Source organism: Schistocerca serialis, chromosome 5, assembly GCF_023864345.2.
Source record: "Schistocerca serialis cubense isolate TAMUIC-IGC-003099 chromosome 5, iqSchSeri2.2, whole genome shotgun sequence".
NCBI lineage: Eukaryota > Metazoa > Arthropoda > Insecta > Orthoptera > Acrididae > Schistocerca > Schistocerca serialis.
The window spans coordinates 39791131-39815962 of NC_064642.1; the positions used below are offsets into that span (position 1 = coordinate 39791131).

At 40.7% G+C, this 24832-nt stretch overlaps 1 protein-coding gene across 1 annotated transcript in view; it reads left to right on the plus strand.

The window, feature by feature from the left end:
• LOC126481732 (uncharacterized) overlaps window positions 1-24832 on the plus strand; it is a 104416-nt gene that overhangs the window by 50204 nt on the left and 29380 nt on the right. Inside the window, exons 4-11 of the mRNA XM_050105686.1 lie at window positions 5516-5703; window positions 10501-11785; window positions 13104-13598; window positions 15215-15664; window positions 15905-15974; window positions 18061-18246; window positions 22214-22371; window positions 23445-23681. Of these exons, the coding sequence (XP_049961643.1) occupies window positions 5516-5703; window positions 10501-11785; window positions 13104-13598; window positions 15215-15664; window positions 15905-15974; window positions 18061-18246; window positions 22214-22371; window positions 23445-23681 (3069 nt within the window). The remainder of the gene's footprint in view (window positions 1-5515; window positions 5704-10500; window positions 11786-13103; window positions 13599-15214; window positions 15665-15904; window positions 15975-18060; window positions 18247-22213; window positions 22372-23444; window positions 23682-24832) is intronic.

Sequence of the window (24832 nt, forward strand, 5' to 3'; positions counted from 1 at the left end):
CGACCAAAGCATCATCATCTTCATACCTTTTGATGGTCGCAAAATTAATTTCACCTGTCGGGACTATTTTCGCTCAGAGGATGGAGAAGTGTGTAAGGCTTCCATCTCTGAGTTCGAAATATTCTGCTAACACTGGTTTTGATGATCCCAATCTCATGAGAGCATTTGCCTCACAGACTTTTTAGCGGACTGCATGTATGACGTACCAGTGCTTCAACACTTCCTCAATCTGTTGAACGTCACCTTCTTGCGCTACCTCCCTTTTTCACCTCAAACTTGTCTCGGATTCTTGTAATGATCGGTGTTCCAAATTCAACTCTTCAACGCCGTCGAACCTCCATCACTTTCTGTGATTTACTTTAACGCTTTATCACTTAGTTCCGTTCTTCAAATGATAGCGCCAGGTGTATTTCCAGTCTCGCAACAAGTGAAAATGTTACAAAATTTTTCACAGCTTTCTGAATTATAACCCCCCCCCCCCCTCCCGAAAGAAGAAAAAATCATCTGTTTTAGTTAAAGAGAGATTCGGTTTCAAAGAATGTGTACCTTACTTGGGACACCTTGTATAGGGAGGAATTAATACGCTGATTGACTTTCCTGGCAATGTAACTGTCAGAATTTCGCCACTAAGCTACACTGGCTGAAACTACACTTCGGCGCCCGTGGGTTTTACGTGGCATGGTGCTGTTGGTAACTGTTCCCGTGCTTATTGATTGGAAGTGAACAAGGTGAATCATTAATCAGATGTAGGAAACCAATCACACTGCTTATTCGTGAGCTGCTATGCTTTGTAAATGAAGTTAGCTATGCTATTAGTTGCCACTGTAGCCATAGCCTTGGGAAGCATGGCATACACTTAACGGAAAAAAACGGCGTACATGTAAAATTATCTGAATGGAACGGAAATCGATATATATAATTAATTTCAGAATTTCGGAAAAATTGGATGAGTTATTCAAGAGAAAGAGCTTCACAAATTGAGGAGTAAGCCAGTAATGCGTTGGCCCGTCTCTGGCGCTTATGCGTGCAGTTATTCTACATCTACATCTACATTTATACTCCGCAAGCCACCCAACGGTGTGTGGCGGAGGGCACTTTACGTGCCACTGTCATTACCTCCCTTTTCTGTTCCAGTCGCTTATGGTTCGCGGGAAGATCGACTGCCGAAAAGCCTCAGTGTGCGCTCGAATCTCTCTAATTTTACATTCGTGATCTCCTCTGGAGGTATAAGTAGGGGGAAGCAATATATTCGATACCTCATCCAGAAACGCACCCTCTCGAAACCTGGACAGCAAGCTACACCGCGATGCAGAGCGCCTCTCTTGCAGAATCTGCCACTTGAGTTTGCTAAACATCTCTGTAACGCTATCACGCTTACCAAATAACCTTGTGACGAAACGCGCCGCTCTTCTTTGGATCTTCTCTATCTCCTCTGTCAACCCGATCTGGTACGGATCCCACACTGATAAGCTATACTCAAGTATAGGTCGAACGAGTGTTTTGTAAGTCACCTCCTTTGTTGATGGGCTACATTTTCTAAGGACTCTCCCAATGAATCTCAACCTGGTACCCGCCTTACCAACAATTAATTTTATATGATCATTCCACTTCAAATCGTTCCGCACGCATACTCCCAGATATTTTACAGAAGTAACTGCTACCAGTGTTTGTTCCGCTATCATATAATCATACAATAAAGGATCCTTCTTTCTATGTATTCGCAATACATTACATTTGTCTATGTTAAGGGTCAGTTGCCACTCCCTGCACCAAGTGCCTATCCGCTGCAGATCTTCCTGCATTTCACTACAATTTTCTAATGCTGCAACTTCTCTGTATACCACAGCATCATTCGCGAAAAGCCGACACTATCTACTAGGTCATTTATATATATATTGTGAAAAGCAATGGTCCCATAACACTCCCCTGTGGCACGCCAGAGGTTTCTTTAACGTCTGTAGACGTCTCTCCATTGAGAACAACATTCTGTGTTCTGTTTGCTAAAATCTCTTCAATCCAGTCTCACAACTGGTCTGATATTCCGTAGGCTCTTACTTTATCAGGCGACAGTGCGGAACTGTCCCGAACGCCTTCCGGAAGTCAAGGAAAATAACACCTATCTGGGAGCCTGTATCTAATATTTTCTGGGTCTCATGAACAAATAAAGCGAGTTAGGTCTCACACGATCGCTGTTTCCGGAATCCATGTTGATTCCTACATAGTAGATTCTGGGTTTCCAGAAACGACATGATACGCGAGCAAAAAACATGTTCTAAAATTCTACAACAAGTCGACGTCAGATATACAGGTCTATAGTTTTGCGCACCTGCTTGACGACCCTTCTTGAAGACTGGGACTACCTGTGCTCTTTTCCAATCATTTGGAACCTTCCGTTCCTCTAGAGACTTGCGGTACACGGAAAGTTCGCTTGGAACTGATTGATTCCTCTAGAGACTTGCGGTACACGGAAAGTTCGCTTGGAACTGATTGATACAGATGTTGAATGTCAACCTGAGGGATATCGTGTCGCAATTTGTCCAATTGGCGCGTCAGATCGTCAAAATCCTGAGCTGGTTGGAGGGCTTTGCCCAAAATGCGCCAAACGTTCTCAAAAGAGGAAAGATCCGGCGACCCTGCTGGGCAGGGTAGGGTTTTGCAAGCACGAAGACAACGGGTAGAAACTCACCGAATGCGGGCGGGCATTATCTTGATGTGCTGTGACGTGAGGTGTCGCGGATGTCAACAGAAGTGGTCCTGCTATGGAAACAAATGGCAACCCAGACCATCACTACTTGTGTAGGGGGAGGCAACAGCGGGGTTGGTATCCCACCGCTGTCCGGGGAGTCTCCAGACATGTCTTTGACCTGTAATCTATTGACTGGAGTAGAATTGTCTTTGGTGATGAGTCCCTCTTCGAATTGAGCCCCGACGACCAGCGAAGAGGTGTCTGGATACGCCCCAGACAGCGGTGGGACACAAAGCTCATTGTTGGCCGCCAAACGGCCTGACAACAAGGAGTGATGGTGTGGAGTGCCATTTCTTTTCATAACAGGAGCTTCTTGGCTGTCATCCGCGGGACTCTTACAGCACAGCGCTACGTCGACGATATTCTGCGCCCCGTTTTGTTGCCCTTCATAGCAAGCCAACCAGGAATTGCATTTCAGCAAGATAACGCACGTCCGCACACGGCGAGGGTTTCTACTGCTTGTCTTCGTGCTTGCCAAACCATACCTCGCCCCTCATTGTTTCCGGATCTCTCCCAAGTTGAGAACTCGTGGAGCATTGTGTTGAAGGCCCTCCAAACAGCTCGAGATTTTGACGATTTAACACGCCAGTTGGACAGAATTTGGCGCGACATCTCTCAGGAGGACATTCAACAACTCTTTCAATCAATGTCAAGTTGAGTAACTGCTTGCATTAAGGGCCACAGGTGGACCAAAGCTTTATTGACTTATTCAATTTTCTCTTGAATAAATCATCCAATTTTTCTGAAACTGTAATTCTTTCCAGAATTCCATTCTGTAAACATCCCCCAGGCTGTGGCTAAGCCGTTCTCCGCAATATCCTTTCTTTCAGGAGTGCTCTAGTTCTGCAAGGTTCGCAGGAGAGCTTCTGTAAAGTTTGGAAGGTAGGAGGTGAGGTACTGGCAGAAGTAGAGCTGTGAGGATGGGTCGTGAGTCGTACTTGGGTAGATCAGTTGGTAGAGCACTTGCCCGCGAAAGGCAAAGGTCCCGAGTTCGAGTCTCGGTCCGGCACACAGTTTTAATCTGCCAGGAAGTTCCACTGTAATTCTTTGTTTGTTTGTACATGTACATCACATCTATCGATTTCCATCCCATTCGGATAATTCATTCGTGGTGTCGATTTTTTTGTCTTACAAGGAGAGGCCGCCAATTGTGAAATTCAGATTCGATTCATACTGCGCATAATAAAAGCTCATGGCCAGAGGTGTAATGTGGCAAAGCAACAAGATGCACTTCTCAGCCGTTGTCGAGAAAATCGACAGTTAAAAGTAACCGTTGCAGTGAAATACTCTCTACGATGACTAATTTTCTACAGCGACGTGGCGCAGCGGTAAGCGCTCGGGTTCGTAAACCGAAGGTCGCCGGATCGAATCTCGCGCCATGCAATTTTTTATTATTAGTTTTTGAATTGCTTATGCATCTTGGTGAAAGCGGATCGCTCTCCAATTGGACCGCCTCCATTTTTCCGTTTGTTTAACACGGTGTACCAAAGCTCTCGCGTCCGCACTGATATATATATATATATAAAATTCCCGGCAATCAGTTGCAACAATTATGCATATAATAAGTTGTTGAAAGTCGTTTGTCGTGGAAAAACTGGCGAATTCGAACATCATTATGTTTTCCGCAAACAAAGTTGTATTTCACAAATGTTATTAATTGTCTTCATAATGTTAACCACGTATAGTTAACGGAAGACGTAGAAACGATATTCCGAAACGAATACGTATAGCGTAAGTCAAACGTTCGAATTAGAATAGAGACCCCACGAACATAAATTTGCTGTGGCAGGTATGAAATATAAACTCCGTTACTCGCTCGTTACACTTGAAGGACAGATGTTGAATGGGCCGAAACGAGCCGCCGAGTATCAGCGTAGTTGCCTGCTAACTTCTAAAGAATGTAGATGCGGTCCCTAGCGCAACTTATAACATCGTCGAAAATCAGTGCAGACGTGAGAGCTTTGGTACACCCTCTTAAACAAACGGAAAAATGGAGGCGGTACAATTGGAGAGCGATCCGCCTTCACCAACATGCATAAGCAATTCATTAATGTTTGAATTACAAAAAACTAATAATAAAAAAAACTGCATGGCGCGAGATTCGATCCGGCGACCTTTTGATCACGAACCCGCGCGCTTACCGCTGCGCCACGACTCTGTAAGTAAATCATTTATCGCAGAGAGTATTTCTCGGCAACGGTTACTTTTAACTGTCGATTTTCTCGACAACGGCTGAGAAGTGCATCTTGGTGCTTTGCCACATTACACCTCTGGCCATGAGCTTTTATTATGCGCAGTATGAATCGAATCTGAATTTCACAATTGGCGGCCTCCCCTTGTTGGTGAGTATCGGGAAAAAAAAAAAAGATTATTAGATTGAGAGACTCGCATTGGTCATTTGGCTCCGACGACAGACAACGAATAACCGACGCGAAGGATGAGCCGCGGACACCGTAAGTGCACTTTAGCTATGCGGGACGCCGCTTTTGTACAGCCTGCCAGTGAAATGGGATGAGCATCTAAGAGACGCTTTCATGTTTAAAAAACGAAACCGTGACGAAACATCCTACTTCCTGTTTCTTCATTTTTATCTAGTAAAGGCCTCACCCTTAGTAGCCTTATAGTTTGAATAAGTGATTTACGAACTGCCTTTTTCGTGGGCATCGCCTTTGTCTGTATCCAATTCCTACCCCATGGTCCTAAGTCACTGTAGTCCACTAACAAAACTCGAAGCAAAAGACAGTCGGAGGAGGGCTGATTTGTGTGCAGGCCGAGGACGAGGAGGAGCGCGCTCTGCAGCGGCTGACGCGTTCCAACACCGACTTCAACACCGTGTCCGGGAAGGTGCAGCTGATGCAACTGCCGCTCGGCCGGCCGCGCACCGACGCCGAAGGACGCAAGCACACGCCACTCGTCGTCTGCGTCACGCCCTTTGGCGGCGCCAGTGGCCCTGACAGGTGAGCCAGCGACAGCCGTGGCATCTCTCGGTCACGTCGCGAGTTTGCTGCCAAACAATTGCATACCGCAATCTTAATTGTTGCTGTTGTCATTAATAATGACAATGATTATTATTATTATTATTTCCACGCTTAGTTTCACAAGGGTTTTTACGTAATTTTAACGGAGCATACCGCATCCTAATGAATTAATTTTTGCTGTCTACAGAAAATTGTTATAGGCGTGCGGGATTTTATGAAACTATCGTTTGCAGTTGGCAACAGAATGACCGGCGCAATTTGACGTTTCTGTCGGATTACGCAAACGCTAGACTTAGCACTTATTTAGTAGCGTTTCATCTCTGGACGCCTTCACTTTCATCACCTGGTATTTTGCTAACGGTATGAGTTGTCAACCTAGGTTTTTACTGTGACAACGTCTCATATGTTTGATTTTGTTTGTAATTGATTTATTTACATTATTTGGAGTGATGTTTTGTTAGGTCATGTTGCGAATACAACATAACTCCCGCAACTTGCTATAACATTTCTCATATGAAAGTGAAACTGCAGTGACGATATTGGTAGACCTAAAGATTGACATATTTCATTTGAAACAGCCTTGCTGATTATAATGTAGACGTCATTCACACGAGCGTGAAGGGCTCCTATCTTAGCATTTCCAAATATGATAATGTTTCTTCATATCTGATCCAGGTTTATTTATGTACGCTACTTCACATCTTGTGTCTCTGTACTATTAACGTGAGTAGCGTAAATAATAAGTTATTTATGCTTACTTTGGTCAATATAATTATTATGTTTCTTATGCACTCTTTCTGATCCAATTGTCATCTGATATACCTCGTCATATACAGTCCCTTCTAATTCAGCAGATAAAGACGGCACTTATAAACTAAAAGCACATTGGGTCCAAGCCCCACTCTGCTTATTCTCATTTTTGATTTAGACTCTTGCCCTACCTAACCTTAGGAAAATGATGCTTGGCCAATTCAAGAATCAAATGGTTCAAATGGCTTTGAGCACTATGGGACTTAACATCTGTGGTTAGCAGTCCCCTAGAACTTAGAACTACTTAAACCTAACTAACCTAATGACATCACACACATCCATGCCCGATGCAGGACTCGAACCTGCGACCGTAGCGGTCACGCGGTTCCAGACTGAAGTGCCTAGAAACGCACGGCCACACCGGCCGGCTATTCAAGAATCACTAGTGAATTTCATATCTATCTTTGAAAAACGCTCTACAGAATCCATGAATATTCTTCTGCCTCAGAGAAACTCGTGTGTAAATATGGAATTTTTCTATCATCATTTTGCAAATTGGATTGGGAGAAACCATTAATTTGACAGTGATTTGCAGCTGTCTAAATGTCTTCGAATCAAATTTAGCTCCCAAAGACGTTACTTAACATGTTTGATACTATATTTTTCCTTGCTTTGTGCTACTTCTTAGACTGCATATTATTATGAAACAGATCTGCAAATGAGATGTGCTAGTCTACAACTTTCTATGCTGATTGCTTTCATTAAAGTTAGCAACAGCTGTACAATTTAACACCTCTGAAATTTCTGCCCTTGTCAATAAAAATGTAGCTCCTACTAGGAAAAATAATTCCACATATGATAATTACCAATTAGTCTCCAAATGTGAGAGATTTTATCAGCATTTTTCACTGAATTCTAGGGCACATACAGCTCAGAGGAAATGAACTTGCTGGTGTGGCTGCTAATGAGGCGTGCTCCCTCCAACTTCCTCCTTGCTGTTTGGCCCCCCTCTGTGTAGTCACCCGTATGGTATATAACTGTGGAGCTCATGCATTAATTGGAGGCTCACTGGCTGGAAATGAGGAGCAATAAGCTGTGGTCAGTGAAACTTAGAAGGTGACCATGGCTTACCTCAATGCGTTGAATGTGGTATGTGTTTTAAGGTTGTTTGTGTTGTCAGGGCTCCTTTTCAAAATTTTAGGTGTGATGGTTTAGTGTGATCCAGACCACATTTTAAGAAGTCACCCAGTCACAGTAATCTGGCATGCATTAAATATATCTGTCCTGGCATTCTATGACTGATTTTATCTGCATTTATTCTGGTGAGTTTTCATCTCTTGTGACAACCATATGTAAACATTGTAATTTAAATTCTTGCTTATTGTGCTGTATTTGTTGGCAGAGCTTGGTCCTAGAATTTATTGATATACTAGATTTTAACCAAGCTCCTCTCTACATATTTAATGCAATGGTGCAGGTAGCTAACCAGTAGCTCCCACAATATATTTTAAAGTTCTTCCTCTTATTAATTTTTTCTGTACAATATACAAGTCCATAAATAGAAGTTAGATAACTACATGTCTTCCAATTGACAATGGGCATCTTAATGATAGTCATTTATATAACCAGTGTAACATGTAACTGACTTGCATCAGTTTTCAGTTTTTATTCAAATTGGTTATACTAAAAACTTGAGAATTTCTTGATGGATAGTAATAGTGGCATGGACCTAAAATAATTTGACTGATTGAAATTAGATGATACTCGCAGTGCTATTTTCTTCATCCAATACACTGACTGACAGGTGTGTAATAGACAGGCAAACATCCACCAAGTTGGGCCAGGTGAGGCTAGTGCACCAAGACGCTATTCTAGTGCTGTATGTATGTTGACAATATGCAGGTTTCAAACTGCCAACTTAGTAGCTTAAGGGAACACTTGAGAGGTGAGAAAGAGTTACTTGTTTTCAATGCTCAACTTGAAGGCCTTGAATATTGTTCAAAGTTTGTTCCTTGGCAGCCCAAATTGGTTTTTACATCAGAAAATGTGGTTTCTACCACAGCTGGTATGAAAGCAACTGTGTTTCACAGTTCATGATGGCTTTTCTCCCACACCCATCTCAAATATTCTGCAATTCAGAGGCTGCGTTATGTTCTAGATATGAGACTGACTTTAATTATGGAACATGTTGCGATTCAGAGTTAAAAGTTGCAGTTTGTTTGCATCACCATATAAACAATAAATCTGAATCTTCATCTACATCTGTACTCTGTGAGCCATTTTGTGTGTGTGTGTGTTTCTGAATAATTTGCAGGAAGAACGATTGTCAATAAGCCTCTGTGTGAACTTGAATCCCTCTAATTTTATCTTCGTGGTCTTTTTGTAAGATATACATATGAGGACTCTTCGAAGAACATATGCTCTCAGAACTTTAAAAAGTGAAACTCATCACGGTGGAGAACATCTCTCTTGCAGTGTTTGCCAGTGGAGTTGATTGATTGTCTCTGACACTTTCATGCTTACTAAATGAACCTATAATGAAAGCACTGCTCTTTTTTGGATCTTCTCTACTTCCTCTATCAATCTGCTGCTGTTACGGATTCCATACTGATGAACAATTTTCAAGTATTGGTCAAACCAGGTGTTTTGTGCGCTACTTCCTTTGTTGTTGGAATACATTTCTTGAAGATTCCTCCAATGAATCGGTCTGGTATCTGCCTAAAAACTAACAATTTTATGTGGTAATACCATTTCAAATTGCTCCGTATGCTTACTCCTAGATACTTTTATGGAAGTGACTGCTTTGAGTAATCGTTCTGCAGTTTTTTAATCATAGAATAAAGCATCTTCCTGTATATATATTTGCAATAAGTTAAATTTGTTTATGTTCAGGGTCAATTACCACTCCGTGCACCAAGCATTGGTGCTCTGATCTTCCTGCATTTGCTGCAATTTCTTGGTTTCACAGTTTCTCTGTATACAACAGAATCTTCCACCAAAACCCTCATCAAACTTTCAACATTATCTACTAGGTCATTTCTGTATATTGTGAAAAGTAATGCTCTATAGCACTCCCCTGGGGTACGGCCGAAGCTACTTTTATGTCTGAAGACTTCTGTCCTTTCAGAATGACTTGCTGTGTTCTGTTTGCTAGATACTCTTCAGTCCAGTCACACAGTTGGTCGTATATTCCATATGCTTGTATTTTGTTTATTAAGCTGCAGTGCATGACTATATGAAACGCTGTCTGGAAGTCAAGGCACCTGTGTCAACTGCTTTCTGGGTCTTGTGGATGAACAGAATGAGCTGGGTTTCACTTGATCATTCTTTTCAGAACCTGAGTTGGTTCCTACAGAGAAGATTTTTGGTCTCCAGAAACTGTTGGACACCTTACACATGACTCTTCTCGAGCTAATTTTGGTGTCATAATTTTTGTTTGTCTTGGAGGCTTTTCCTACATTTAACTTTGCAGTGAAGCTGTTTTTGCTTTCATAGTAGTTTTCTAACATGTCAGTAGAACATCCTCACATCTTTGCTTGGCATATATCTGTGTGAAGTGTATTGTACAGTGTTCTTGAACTTTGTCCATTGATACTAAATGTTGTTAGTACATCAGATGAAATTTTCATGTTGACCACTCAGGTAATCAGAAATATATTTCTTATCACTCTTGCAGAAAAATTTTCTTGTATTTCTTTGTCTTGCTGTTCATAGCTGTATTAGCGACGCTGTAATGGCCTTATGATCACTGATTCCCCGTTCTATGCTGAATTGAAAAGTTCGGGTCTGTTTGTCATCAGCATGTCTATTTGAGTGAACTACTTTTATTGTTGTAGATTTTAACTGATGAAAACAAATGTTTTTTGTATTGCCGTTTCTTGACTCTTATATTCAGTATTGAGTCCAGTGGCTGACAGTCATTTTTCTGCAAAAAATTTTGATAATTACGTATTTAGATATAGTTTGGTGTGGAATTGCGTTAGCTTTAAAAGATAGCAAGTGATCATTTATTTTGTATATTTGCAGAAATGAAAGTGATGGAGACCAGGAAAGGCCATATGAAAGTACTGCTACACCAACTAGCAGCAGAATACCAGTTTTAAAGGGTAGAGCTACCAGTGCAGAACAAAGTGTGGCAGTTACTACCAAAACAGAAAAGGAAAGTTTTTCAAAGAGTACTGTTACTGGGGTATCTGTTATTGAATGTGAAAAAACAGCAGATTTAAAAATTCATGAAAAAGAAATCTGTAATCCTGTAGGCATGGGAGATAAATTTCTTCCCACTGAATCTATCGGTGCATCAACTGTTGAGCCAACAGTAATTACTGACAATGAATCAGTATTCACAGAAACTTTACCTACATCTTTCAGCACTGAAAACAAGGCAGATGGTGTTAATAATTGTACACCAGCAATAGATGAGGTTAATATTAACACGGATAATATACCTGCCTCACATGAAGTGACTGTTAATGGTAATGCCGATGTTGGTATATCCAACACAGAGACCAATAATGATGTAGAAGTAGTTTCATCAGTAACAGAAGTTGTAACAGACAAGAATATGGGCAAACCATCAACAGTAGAAATCCACGCAGTTGAAAATTCCGTGACAAAGACAAAGAAAGAAATGAGCAAACAACATTCATCTGAAGTTAGTAAATGCATTACAACGGAAACAAAATTTTCAAAAAAGTCTGGTGATCTTCCCATGAAACTGAATGGAACGCCATACAAATACACTACAAGTTCAAGCTTATTTACAACCAGAGCTCATGAGATTAGCAGCACACTACTAAAATGTGAATGGAAGGGTAAAGCGACAGAACTACCTTCCACAAAAGAGAAATCATTAGCAATAGAATCGTACAAAAGTCTTCAATCAGCAGACAAAACATTTCACAAAATGGAGGAAGTTGTATCGAAACCAAATTCAGATGTATATAAATCTAGTATCGGAAAGAACCTGTTTGCCATGAGAGGAAGAGAAATGAATCGATCTACTCAGGATCACCGAAAGATGGGAAATGAAAATGAAGCAGTTAATATGAAAGATAAGCCTGTGACAGTTGAGATAAAGAAGCCTTCAGAAGTGGAAGTTACTTCCAATACGAGCACCTGCAGCATCCCAGATCAGGAACGAGAGCAGCCTGACGGCCGTGCCGAAGATCCTGAAGAGGAGCCGCCCCTTTCTCCAGCTGTTGCTATTGCTGCACCTCGTCCATCATTTCTTCACGGTGCAAAGCCTCGGCTCCCTCAGAAGCCAAGCAGTTTATTTGTGCAGCAATCACCAGTTAGGGGACAAAAACAGGTATGTAATACTCATTTGGGAATGCGACAGTGCTAATAAGCTGTTTTTGAAAATATAATTTAATTGGATGGATAAAAAAATCTACCCACCAAGCAGTGGCAGGAGAAGACATGCGTAAAGGTATTTAAATTTGCAAGTTGTCAGAGCCAGTAGTGTCTTCTTCTGGCAGAAGAGTTGAATGGGGAAGGGGTGAAGAAAAATGCTGGTAAGATTTAGGAAATAAGGAGAGTTCGGGAAACTCACCCAGAACCCCGGGTCAGGGGAGATGTTCTGGATGAGGTGAGAAGGAAAGACCAATTCAGTCTTTCCTTCTCATCCCATCCAATAAGGCTCCTCTGACCCATAGTTCTGTATTTTTCCTTCCCGTTCAATCCTGAAAGGTTGCAAATTTAAATACTTTTATACATGTGTTTTCTTCTGCTGCTTGGTGAGTGTTTTTTCTATTTAATTTGATCACTGAAAATTATATTGAGAATGACTTTTGCTGTTGGTACTTTTGAATCCTATGTTCTATTGTTCATGACTACTTCACTCCCCTCTCTCCAAATCTGTAAAACATTAATGGTAGTGTTAATGTTATTCTACCCTACTGTGCGTATGTGAAACACAGTTAATGATCACTCACACTGGCGGTAATGCAGAGACTGGTGGAACAACAAGCGGTTCCTGAGATTGACGACAGCAGTGTTCACAAAGTGAGTGGCTACCCTCAAGCAAAGTCCAGAGCATAGCATTGTGAGCATACAAAAACAGTCCAGGGAGCAGTTTGGATCAAAAACATAATGCAAGCATGGTCAAACACTATACTAGTCGGTGGCACCTATCTAAGGCTTCAGTGAAGTATTTACTGGTACACTCATGATAGAGGTTGGGGCTGAGTGAGAGGTCTGTCTCTGTGGCAGTGCCACTCGTGAGATCAAGCTGTGGCTGGCAGGGAATCCAAATAGCTTTCGGATACTAAAAATGTGATACTTTGATATTCAGAAATAGTCCAGTTGGGAAACTGAAATGCGTGAACATTTTTTACACCAAGAGCATTTGCCAACAGTTGCATTCACTTAATTTGTAAGTCCTAAGTCAACAAACTGTCAGGTTAGTAATGTAAGGGGAGGGGGATTGTAGAGGGAGACAATAAAATGGATGTAGGTTGTGTCAGTGATGCAGGGATAGAGGCTTACAAATGATAAGTTAACATGGAGAACTGTATCAAATGTAGTTGAAGTGGTGTTACATTGCAATTCATATCAAGTAGTATAGTGTTTGAGGTAAGGTGGGTGGATAGTTAATGAGTGATTCATTTTTGATGTTCTTTTCTCAGGCTGAACAACAACAGCAGCAGCAGCAGCAGCAGCAGCAACAACAACAACAACAACCAGTAACATGTCAGCAACAGAAACACACACAACAACACCAACACCAGCAAGCAGAGCAGCAGAAGCAGCAGCCACAGTCAAAACTGCAGCATCAACCATTACAGCAACCACAGCAACATCAGCCACTACCACAACCACCACCACTGCAACAGCAGCAGCAGCAGCAGCAGCAGCAACAGTTACTGCAATCACAGGAACCAATTCTGCATGCACAACCAGTGGAAGAACCTGCAGCACTCATAACTGCAGTGGCTCCATCACTCATGTGTGCACTGGCAGCAGATGGCCGCAGTCCACACAAGAGACAGGCACCTAGACCACCTTCCAGCTCTGTGAGCATCAGCAGCAATAGTAGCAGTAGCAGCAGTAACAGCACGGAGTCCCAACATCATCATCCCCAGCACCACCCCCATCAAGGACAAACTGGAGAGTCCAGCACTGTACGTCATAAAACTAACTCTCTCTCTCTCTCTCTCTCTCTCTCTCTCTCTCTCTCTCTCTGTGTGTGTGTGTGTGTGTGTGTGTGTGTGTGTGTGTGTTAGCTTCCCCATGAATATTTGTGATTGTTCTTATGTGCCCAGGTTATTTAGCATGTATTTGTAAAAAAAAAACTGTCAGTGCAATAATATGCCTTCAGTATCACAGCCATTCACAATAAGTGAAATAATCCTCCAGATTCCAGATTTATTTTATATGAAGTGTGATCAGAAAATACAGTGAATGAGTTTTTTGGCAGCAGCTCTGACACTACAACCATTTGATGTAATTTGCCCAACAGCCTCATCCACTGAGATAGACAGGGTCAAGCTGGAACAAGTTCTGACATACGAGTCAGTGTGCAGAGACACTAGAATGAGGTTGTGTTTAGCACATCCGTTGCACATCATGGATTTCGAACTACGTGCCAGCATTAATTTCTGTTTCAAGTTGCAAAAAAGTGCCAAAGAAACTCATGAAATGTTAAAATTGGTGTATGGTGATAGTGCTGTATCTCTGAAGACTCTTTACAACTGGTATGGATGATTTAACAAAGAAATTGAGTCAGTAGAAGAGAAACAACATTCGGGACATCCGTTAACTTCAAAAGCAGAAGAAAATGTGCAAAAAGTAGCTGAAATTGTTTGTTGACAGACAAATAACTATTGGAAACCTTACCAAAGAAATTAGCGACTCATACAGGTCCATGAAAAGCATTTCAACCGACAATTTGCAAATGAAAAGAGTGAGTACAAAATTTGTCCCCAGACTTTTGAGTGATGAACAGAAGGAAAATCGTGTCAGTTTGGACCATGTTGAAGGGTTGTCTTCATTCAGACCCAGACTTCATATCCAAAATTGTAAATGGAGATGAAACTATGAATATGACCCTGAGATGAAAATTCAGGGTTCTCAATGGAAAACAAATGAATATCCTTGCCCTAAAAAGGCTCAGCAGTCAAAATCGAATATCAAAATCGTGCTCTTGGTTTTTTTCAATATTGAGAGCACAGTGCAATTAGTTTCTTCCAAGGGGAACAACTGTAAATGCCAGATTTTACAAGGGCATACTGGAACATTTGTGGAATGATTTGTGTCTGTCCACATCCGCCTTACTCACAAGATTTAGCACCCTGTGACTTCTGGCTCTTCCCAGTGATTCACAGTTGATGCCCTTGATCCATCGGCTGATGCACTAGAGTCTTGCTTGATTCCGGTTACTAGAGCCTGTCTGCAACTTAGCACATCATCGTTATAGTAAGTAGCAATCTCTTTTCATTACATTGTTGTTCTTAAAGGAAAGCATGTTGACACCATTACTGATAGTGAGAGAGCCATGACAGAGTGGCTAAATACCCTCCCAAAAGGACCCTTCCAGAAATGATGGATTCAACGTTGGGGGAAGTGCATTTGGTAGCCAAGGACAATACTTTGAAGGAGATTAAATCATATTCCTTGTAATCTTATTGCTTTGTTTCTAATAAAATTATTCACTGAATTTTTTGATCACACCTCGTGTGTTACTATAATTATTTTTATTTTTGTTCTGACATATATTGTTCCTTTTCTGTTTCAACAGGAGGTGAAAGGGACTACAAGAGAATCGGACGACATTTCACCACCCTGCTCAGTCACTGATTCAGCTACTGAGATGTCTGTTACATCTGTAGGCTCACAATCTCCAGCACCTGTGACATCAGCAGATAAGAAGAAGGGCCGTTTCTCATTGCGGAAGTTCCTCCGTCTTAGCTCCAGTCACCATCAAAACAAGGAAGGAGACAGCAAACCCGCAGCAGGAGAATCTCTCACTGTAGTTATTCCCACAGAACCAGATGAGAGTGAAGTAAGGGTTAAAAGTCGCCCCCATTTGCGGCCACGTCTTGAGATAGTTCATCCATTCTCGCTGGATGGTGCAGCTGTCGAAGTGGTGCGCTCCCCAGCACCACAGCCACACTCACAGCCACAGTCGCCTCAGATGTCAGCCAGCATGGTTACACTTTCAGCCTCTACAGATAATTTGGCATCTACGGTGAGCGTAACTCATTTGGAATAATTGTGTGTCGCATGATCAGGTAGAGTGTTGATTTAAGAGGTCTTCTTACTTGCTCATTAAAACTCTTCTCTGCATAGACTTTCCCTCCCTGACATACACCGTGCATTGTCATGTGACTCGTGAACTTTAAATTTGATGTTTACTGTGTGTTATGTGTAAAGAGCTCTCCATTTTTGCGGCAAACTTTGTAAACAGAATAAATAATTTTTGTTTCAGGATTCTGAAATTTTGGCAACGGATTCTTCAAGCTCAGTGGAGGCGGATAGCCCAAATCATTCCCCTACAGGTAAGAAAAATATATAATAAATTTGCATTTGGTGATGAGTGGGTAAACATAATTCCCATTTCAAAAGAGTTTGCATACTTGTCATAATTTAGAACCAACAATTTGTTTAAAATTTAGCATTGAGGCATAATGGAAGGAAATGGGCACTAAAGAAAACTGATGCTCCCTGAAAAGTGTACTTGATGATTGCACTGTTATACAAATATTTCGGTTATTATAAATCAGTGGTTTTACAGCTATATAATATCTTGTTTGATGGTGGACATTTTGCTTCACGTGGCCTAGATGTTTCCCTAACATAATCCTCAATTTTTCACTGCAATTTACGCAACGTGCTGCCAGATATCTTGAAACACATGAGTGTAATGATACTATTATTGTGCAACAAGTATTCGTGAATCTATAGTTACATCACAAAATGCAGAAATACTCTAGTTGAATTGTCATTCTTCATTTTGTTAGCTTTTTAACTTACGAGAACTACAAGTGAAGTATGCCATCTTGAATGTAGCTTCCTCCACACTTCAGTTGCTGTGAATGTACTTTCAGTAAATGATTCATATAAAGTTTAGTGTTGGAATTCCTCTGAAAACTGAAAGGTATGTTGCTGGGGATAATGGAGATACTGGGGATAACAGAGATACTAGTTTATCCTATGTTATGCAAGATCAAGTAGCCACTACCACACATACTTCATTTTAGTACATTTCAAATGATAAAAATATCATGCTTTCAGATTGGAATTCATGTCTTAATATGGGTTTGGCATAAAGTATTTTAGATAGCTGCATCAGAAGACATTTGCGTGGGCACTTTGAAAAGCACTGTTCAGCACATCAAGCAGAATCATTGAGCTGTGTTTCCACTTCATGGGATAGGGACAGAATGAATATTCCTCTGTTCTCAGTGCTGTTTACGTAGAGTACAGGTGTTAGCATTGTGATGGGATGGCTTACGAATAGAGGAAGCTAGCTACTAGCACAGTGTGATCTTCCTTATGAATGCATGGTGTCTGTTCTGTTGGACATGTCCGAAAGAACTGACAGCACATGGAATCCACAGCTATGATATATACTATGTGAATTGAAGAGGTAAAGGGGAGAAAGCAAAGGAAAATGGAGTGTTAAACACAATTGCACAAACTATCTTGGCACGACTCTCTGCTGACCTGTATTCCCAGCTAGCGTCACCCATCCACAGTCCACGTAGAAGGTGGTGGATTCATTGCCCATTGAGGCAATTCACTTGTATGAATGTGTCATGTCAGTTCTTTCGTACATTTCCTCGATAGGCAATAAATCTACCACCTTCAGTGCAGATGTAAAATTGTGATCAACCTCCTGTGAAAATCTGAAAGTGGCGAGCATGGAGGACAGGGACAGGGACAGGGACTGCAGATAAGTGGTACTAGGTGGGAATGTGGGCTGGTAGAGAGCCATGCTGAGATAATCGGCACATTTGTGATAAACATTGTGTCTGGCTGGCGTATTGGTTAACACAACTGCCTAATAAGCGGGAGATCCTGTGTTTGAATCCCAGTCCATTACACACTGTCACTCATTGTCGCTGATTTCGCATAAAATCCCGATGCAGCTGACATCAACAGTTCTTTTTTTTCCTGTCCTGTCTCTCCCCTACATCTTCTGTGTACATACAGTGAGATCTGTCTGAATCCATTGGCCATTGTGTTATGGATATTTGGTGATGCCCACCTATGTTTTAAACTAAGAAAGTCATTGGTGGGTGATTGTGTTAAGAAGGGTGTGAGAGAGAGAGAGAGAGAGAGAGAGAGGGAGAGAGAGAGAGAGAGAGAGAGAGAGAGAGAAACTGTTTGTTTGCTTGTAAAAGTGGCTATGTTTCATGCAAGGCTAAAGGTTGTAGCATTTCTTTTACCACTTGGTGTATACTATTGAAATACAGATTGTTGTAATTACTATTTATCACAGGGTATGATGTACATCACATTCTCTCTTTGGCTTGTAATCAGTGAAATTTCATTTATTGAAAGAAAAGAACTAAAATGGTTTGTTCATGTACAGCTATATTATGTTTATAGGGAAAAAAAGAAATTTTCTTTGTGTTTTAGGAAGGCCAATAAGACCTCCACCTCCTCCACGTAGTCAGTACGGAAGAAACTCGGATGCTACAGCCAACAAACCAGTCAGGCCACCGCCACCTAGGTCAGCGGAGCTGCTGCGCCAGCAGAAGCTGCCTCCCCCTGCAGTGGCTTTAACACGACCATCTCCACAAGACACATTGTATGCTAACCTCGGTGAGTGAGATTTGCATGCCAGCGCGCGCGCGCGCGCGCGCGCGCCCACACACACACACACACACACACACACACACACACACACACACACACACACACACACACACACACAGCATAATCCTTGTCTGGTGGCTATTTAGAATGTAAAAATAATACGTTTTGCTGTGTCATGGTTGCTGCTGTGCTTAGCAACACAAGAAATGTTTGGGAATCACGCCTTTGGACTTGTATGTTGGAAGGCTGTAGTCCGCGACAGCACTAATAACTTCTCATCGTGCAGCTCACGAGGAGTGCTGCTCTGTCAATTCCTCAGCTGAAACTGCATAGGCAGTAGCTACATTACAGACAGCTGCAGCAGTGGAAGTTTAACCCATTTTACTGTGGACAGGTTCATGGTATGCTACAAACTGGTTCATGATAAATTTATCAAATTTACCTATTAAGTATGAGATACACTTTACAGATTTCCCAGTGCTACAGGTTCTCGCACTGCAGAATGGATTCTGTAATAAACTGCTCCCTGCGGAGTGGATTACAAATTACATTGCCTCTTACTTTACTAACAGAATGATGAAAGAATCAAATTTAAAATATCCACAGCAGGGCAAACAGAATTTTAAACTATGTTACATTGTAGACTGAATAGTGAGATAAGTAAAAACAATTCCCATTACAGTACAGATCTGAGGGTTCTATCTGCAGCATCAACAGCTTGACAAGAAAGTAAATGTTCCACAAAAATTACAAACTAAATTTAGATCCTATTCACATACCTTTTTACTCAGTTGTTTCTTTGTTGGTGCCATCAGAACTGGAGCCACTGCCTATAGGTGCCAGACAGACCATTAAAAAATACATTATTTAATCTCTGACAACTTCTTTGTGGTAATCTTCTTCTTTGAGTTTGTCAGTGTGATGCATGCAAGCTTACCAATCAGCAGTGGTGATTTTGTATATTGCTTCATGGATCAGCCCTTTCTTGCTGACTACTTTAAAAGTTTTATTTTTATCTTCCACATCTCTCTTCACACGTGCCCACACTAGTTCCTTGAGAATATAATGGCAATCATTAGGAGGTACTTTTATCACCTTGTGACCCTGTTGCAGAGCTATAGAATCAATTTCATACATTTTATGTTGCCTTTTAAATCTTAGTGGGCTCTAACAGCTTTGCTCTTGCTTGTGTTTCAATATATGGTATTTTATTACTTTGCAGCCATCAAACAATGTCACTTTTTCTAGTGTTTGTCGTGGGAGGCCTGTTAAGAATAAAAAAGCTTGCATTTGAAGTGTAACATATCACTTCTTAAGAGTAAGAAGTAACAGTTAGCGATGAATGATGATGGTAATTGTCAAAATGCTAGACACAGCCAATAGCACGGCCACTAAGAGCAAAAGTCTACTGATCCATGGCAAGCATAGAAACAATACAATAAGCAATAGAAAACAATCTGAGGAGGCATGCTGATTACACTGTCTTTATATAGAGGAGGGATCCAGTAGGCAGTGAAGCAGATGTCGTGCCATACACACTAGTCTCGTGAGTCACCACAGGTGGCCTCTGGTGACCAGTCAGCACAACTCTATTCCACAATATGGTACTTGCTGGGTCAACAGCTGCTCCCTGGAGGTGCATCCCCTCTCGGTGACTTGCAGTGCTCCAGAGAATGCTGAAGCTTGTGTTAGTAAAAGGATGATGTCACGAGGACAGCGGAATGTTCATGGTGTGTCTATCTCGTTAAGTGGAAAGACTGCTCAGTTAATATGATGAATGTTAATGTTAATCAATAGAAATTTACTAAATAAAGTCTTTCCTGCAGTAATATTCAGTTAATATACAATATTCCATGAAGAATCTATATCTCTTATTTTGTGGATCCGAGAAGTAGTTTGGATTTAAGTTTTCAGCCTCAAGATTTCAGTGCACGGGCACAAAGTCAATGACAAAGAATAAACATGGTATATAAGCAGTGCAAAGCAAAAGGCGATCTCAGGTGGTCGGCTCACACTCTTAACCCAGCTACAAATTAGCTGAGGCAGAATGCAGGTAACACCTCACATGTCATAACAGTGACAGAGCCTCAGTGCAAATAAGACAACAGCTGATTCTGGATTCAATCTTGAAATGTTTCTCCATTCATTTAATCATGGTAGTCAGTTGATATTTGATTTTGCTCAGAATACATGTTTACTTTCTGGCACAAATCCGGTGGCAGCGAAACTGCCATGATGTGTTATAAGTCACTCCCCTGTTCCCCTTGGAACTCTCAAGCTGCTTTGTCCCTCTATTGTGTGTTAAATAAAATTTCTAGTGTGGTTTTGATTCTTAAAAAATTTTTCTTTTTAAAATTCATGTATGCATACGTGGTGCGATCAAGACTGAATTTTAAAAATAAAAATATTTAAAAAATTTTTTGAGCGCTGTTCCAAAAGTGTTTATTAAAAAGGGTTTTGATTTACCCAAGCCTCATCCAAGAATACACAACTGATGCTCCATTTCGTCTGCTTTCATGCATTGTGCTTAAAAACATCATCCTATAAGCAGCAGCAGCAGTATCACAATGCTCCATAATTGGATTTTACTTACTTAAACCTGATTTTCTTAAATATTCTTTGCATTGATCTTGCAGTTCCTTTAAAGGCAGTAGCTTCACACATAACAGTGAGCAATTTCCATGCTGTGGGGAACTCGCCTCTTTCATAAAATTCGAAACCCTTTTGACATAAAACATCTTGATTGAAGTTGTTGGTTCCTGTTACCCACTTTGACATGCTATGCTTCTTCCCTGGAGACTGAAATTCTACTATTCCAGCTGCCTGCTGAAACAGTTTGGCCTCCTGCACAATTCACCTGACAGTTCGCACACCAATATCTCCACAGGCCACTGAAGTGTGTTCCTGCACATTGGCAGTGTCGTAGACCGGCTCACTTGAGTATACCTCACTTTGAAGAGTGAATACATTTTAAACATGGAGATCGCATGCCTGTTTGTGGAATACATGATGCTGTCTAGGGTTTCAGCCATTACAACAACTCACAGAACACAGGAATGCCACGGAAATCTGTCAATCATAGTTTTGTGCACTTAAAAGATGATAGAATGCTCAAATACAATGGAGATTCATGCAGTATGGAACGTGGAAACCAACTAATTGCTGACCTGCTAGTTGCACACCTGTGTACTGCGCAACCCCGGCCCAGAGGCTGTCAGTGCTGTCGCGGAGTACAGTTCTCAGTATGAATGGTTAATGTGGCTATAGTGGTGCAAGTTGTGACTTAGAGGGGGTGAAGGAATGGAAGGTATTTCTACTTGGACCGTGTTGTAGAATATTAAAGTGACAAAGTGGTGTAATACCCGAATTGTTTTCATTGCCATGTCTCAGAAAATGGGCTTTGTGTTTTTATAACATCTGAAATGTTGCACGTATCTTACTGCACAAGTAATCCAAACAGTCAGGTGTAGCTGAATGTTTATTCAGTGTTATGCACATATCTCAGAGGAACTGTAAGGGGTCTTCACGTTATTTAAAGTAATCTTTGAATAATATTCATGAGAAAGGACCCAGAGTCTGTCAGTCCTGTAATTTTTTCTCACTCGTCACTTATTTTACCATTGGCATCCATTTTTGTGTGTGAAAAATGCCAAGGTGCACCATAAGTCAGACTCAAAGTAAAAAAGCATGCACCAGCATAACTAAGTGTGAATGTCAGGTCAGAGGTAGGCAAGCACGTGCCATCTCTACTATGACAGTGCTTGGTTAAAGTAAAACCAGCCTTCAGGGTGATGGCTGCTATACCTTACCTATCTTATTGTTATCATTTTTAAAGCTTTGTTGTAATGGAGGTTACACTTTTTTCAGGTATTGATCATTTGTGTGTATGAAGAATGTAGCAGTAATGCATGTTAGTATAATTAATAAGAAAAGTAGAATTGCCCTGATTTGGCAGTGATAGCCCCTGTTTTAGGTGAGGTGCGGCTGGGTCTAACTCCGGACAAGCCTCAGAGAACAGCGAGCATGAGGGATGCTGCGTGTGAAATGCCAAAGAGGAAATCTGCTTCAGAAGATAGTGGATATGAATCGGTGGAAATGGCAGATGGGAGAATTGTTACTCAAACGCAACAGGTAAGATGCCATTTTGTATATGCTTAAACTTCATTTCCGTTTCGTAAACAGCTTCTTGCTGGTTATTTTTGTGCAAGTCTATCATGTATAGGAATAGTCTTTTTCTATGTATAAGTCCACAGTCACCATAAATTTGCAAAAGGTAGTCACTATTCTGTGCAGGCTGTTCTTTTATATTGAAATAAGCTAAATAACAAAATAGTGTTTATTAAAAAACAGGGAAAATGACAACCTTTAAGAATTTACAGAAACGCCCCTTTATTTCAGAATGATGTAATATATAATATATGTATTTATAATCACATTTATTTCTATTTAGCTGGAAACTTGTGTACCCTAATAAAGTGCTGTTCCATTACTTAAAGACTAGAATAAGTAATCTTTTCTTGCTTAAGTCTAAGGTTCTTCTGCCTAAGATATTAAATTAACTCTCATGTTTATGAATTTCTGTTCTGTATTCTGTATCCCCCCCCCGCCCCCCCAACACCGCCGCTCCTTTCTCTACCCATCTGTCTATCTACAACAAATGATCAAAAGAATGAAATTATTTCTCGCTTACAGAACATAAAATATTAGTGGGGCCAAACATTAACTTACATTAGTTTGTTTTTATTTTAGATACTCATTTCAGAGTAAAGTTGAGATTTACATAATTTTATGACATTTACCATGATTGTAACAATATTATGAAAAGGAAAGTTGCTACTCACCATATAGCGGAGATGCTGATTAGCAGATAGACCCAACAATAGGACTCTCACAATTAAAGCTTTCGGCCTTTGTCAATGATAGACACCACACACACACACACACACACACACACACACACACACACAAAACTGAAGCCTCAGGCAACTGGTTTCAGTTGCCTGAGACAACAGGTGTGTGTGTGTGTGTGTGGTGTCTATTGTTGACAAAGGCCGAAAGTTTTAATTGAGAGAGTCTTTTTGCAGGGCCTATCTGTTACTCGGCATCTCCACTATATGGTGAGTAGCAACTTTCCTTTTCATAATATTGTTAGATTCCATCCTGGATTTTCCATTGTTTGGTTTACCATGGTTGTTTTGTTTTAGGTCAATAATGACTTTATATATGAGCACATGACTAGGGGAAGGTCAACATCACCAGAATCAAGCAGTAAGAAATCTTCAAGGAGGGGTAACAGTCCTCGTCGAAGGTCGGATGGCAGTTTGGATGACTGCAGCTGTGTAAAAGCAAGGCCTGGATATGTGCGCTCCTCGTCATATACATACTGTGCCTTTGAAACTGATTCTGATACTTATAGTCCATACAGCTTCTATTTTGAAGAGGTAAGGAAATGAAAGTCTTTTGTGCCGTATTATTAACAATATTCTCAATAAGCAGGAGTCAACTAATTTTAAATGTTAAGAAAGCCATGTTGAAAACGCAGACAACTGCTAAGATGCGTCACTTTGTTTTGCTATCAGCTTACAGGAAACAATCTTCTTCAGCCACTCAGATAATGCCAAAAATATATTGTAATACATAAAATAAGGGAAAGGCAACCACTTGCTTATAGTGGCTTGCTGTGGCCTTTCCCTTATTTTATTTATTGCTCCAGCCAGGAATTTTATTTTTATTTATTTATTTTAGTGGCTGCAGAATGAGCACATCTAATTATCAGGATGTCTTAATGATTTGTAATGTGTCTGTTATAAGCTAAATGGTCTTCTTACTCATTAATCTTATTACTTTCATGAAAGCTATTGTGTTGATGTTCCTTGCATTTATGTCGAACATTGATGTACTAATAATAATCTTGTAACTATGTGATAGAGATTGTGGGTCAATTATATGGCTGACAAGGTTGTAATTTCTTTTGAAGATCAATAGATAAATGTTGTTTACTTGTTGTACATCTGTTTGTAATGAACACTTCTGTTCTTTGTACTATCAGAGATTGTTCAGTGGCATTGTGCAATAAACTTGACCAAAACACTTCCCAAATAATTGTACCATTGGTGCATGTTCATTTTGCTTACTGACAAGAACCGTTACCTCTCATTGATAGGAATATTTTAGTATAGGTATAGTAATGCAGATAGGGCTGAGTGATTCTTGGCAGCACATTTGTCTTAAGTACTTTTTGTAAATGCAGTGTAGGTTTTGTATTTTATAATGAAGTTGTGATTAATGACATTCATGACATACAGTCATTGTGTTTGATTACTAATTTTATTGAGTATTATCCTTTTGCCCACAACTTCACCCACATATTTGTGTGATTTATCTCTCTCTCTCTCTCTCTCTCTCTCTCTCTCTCTCTCTCTCTCTCTGACATATTTCATGACATAAATACCAACTGGCCATTTTGAACATTTTTTTGTGTCACTCATACCCACCCCCACCCTTCAGGATAATGGTGTATCTTATTCCCACAGTGTTTTTATAGTGATAACGCATCAGGTACAAACGAAATTTGGCTGAAATTACTCCAGGC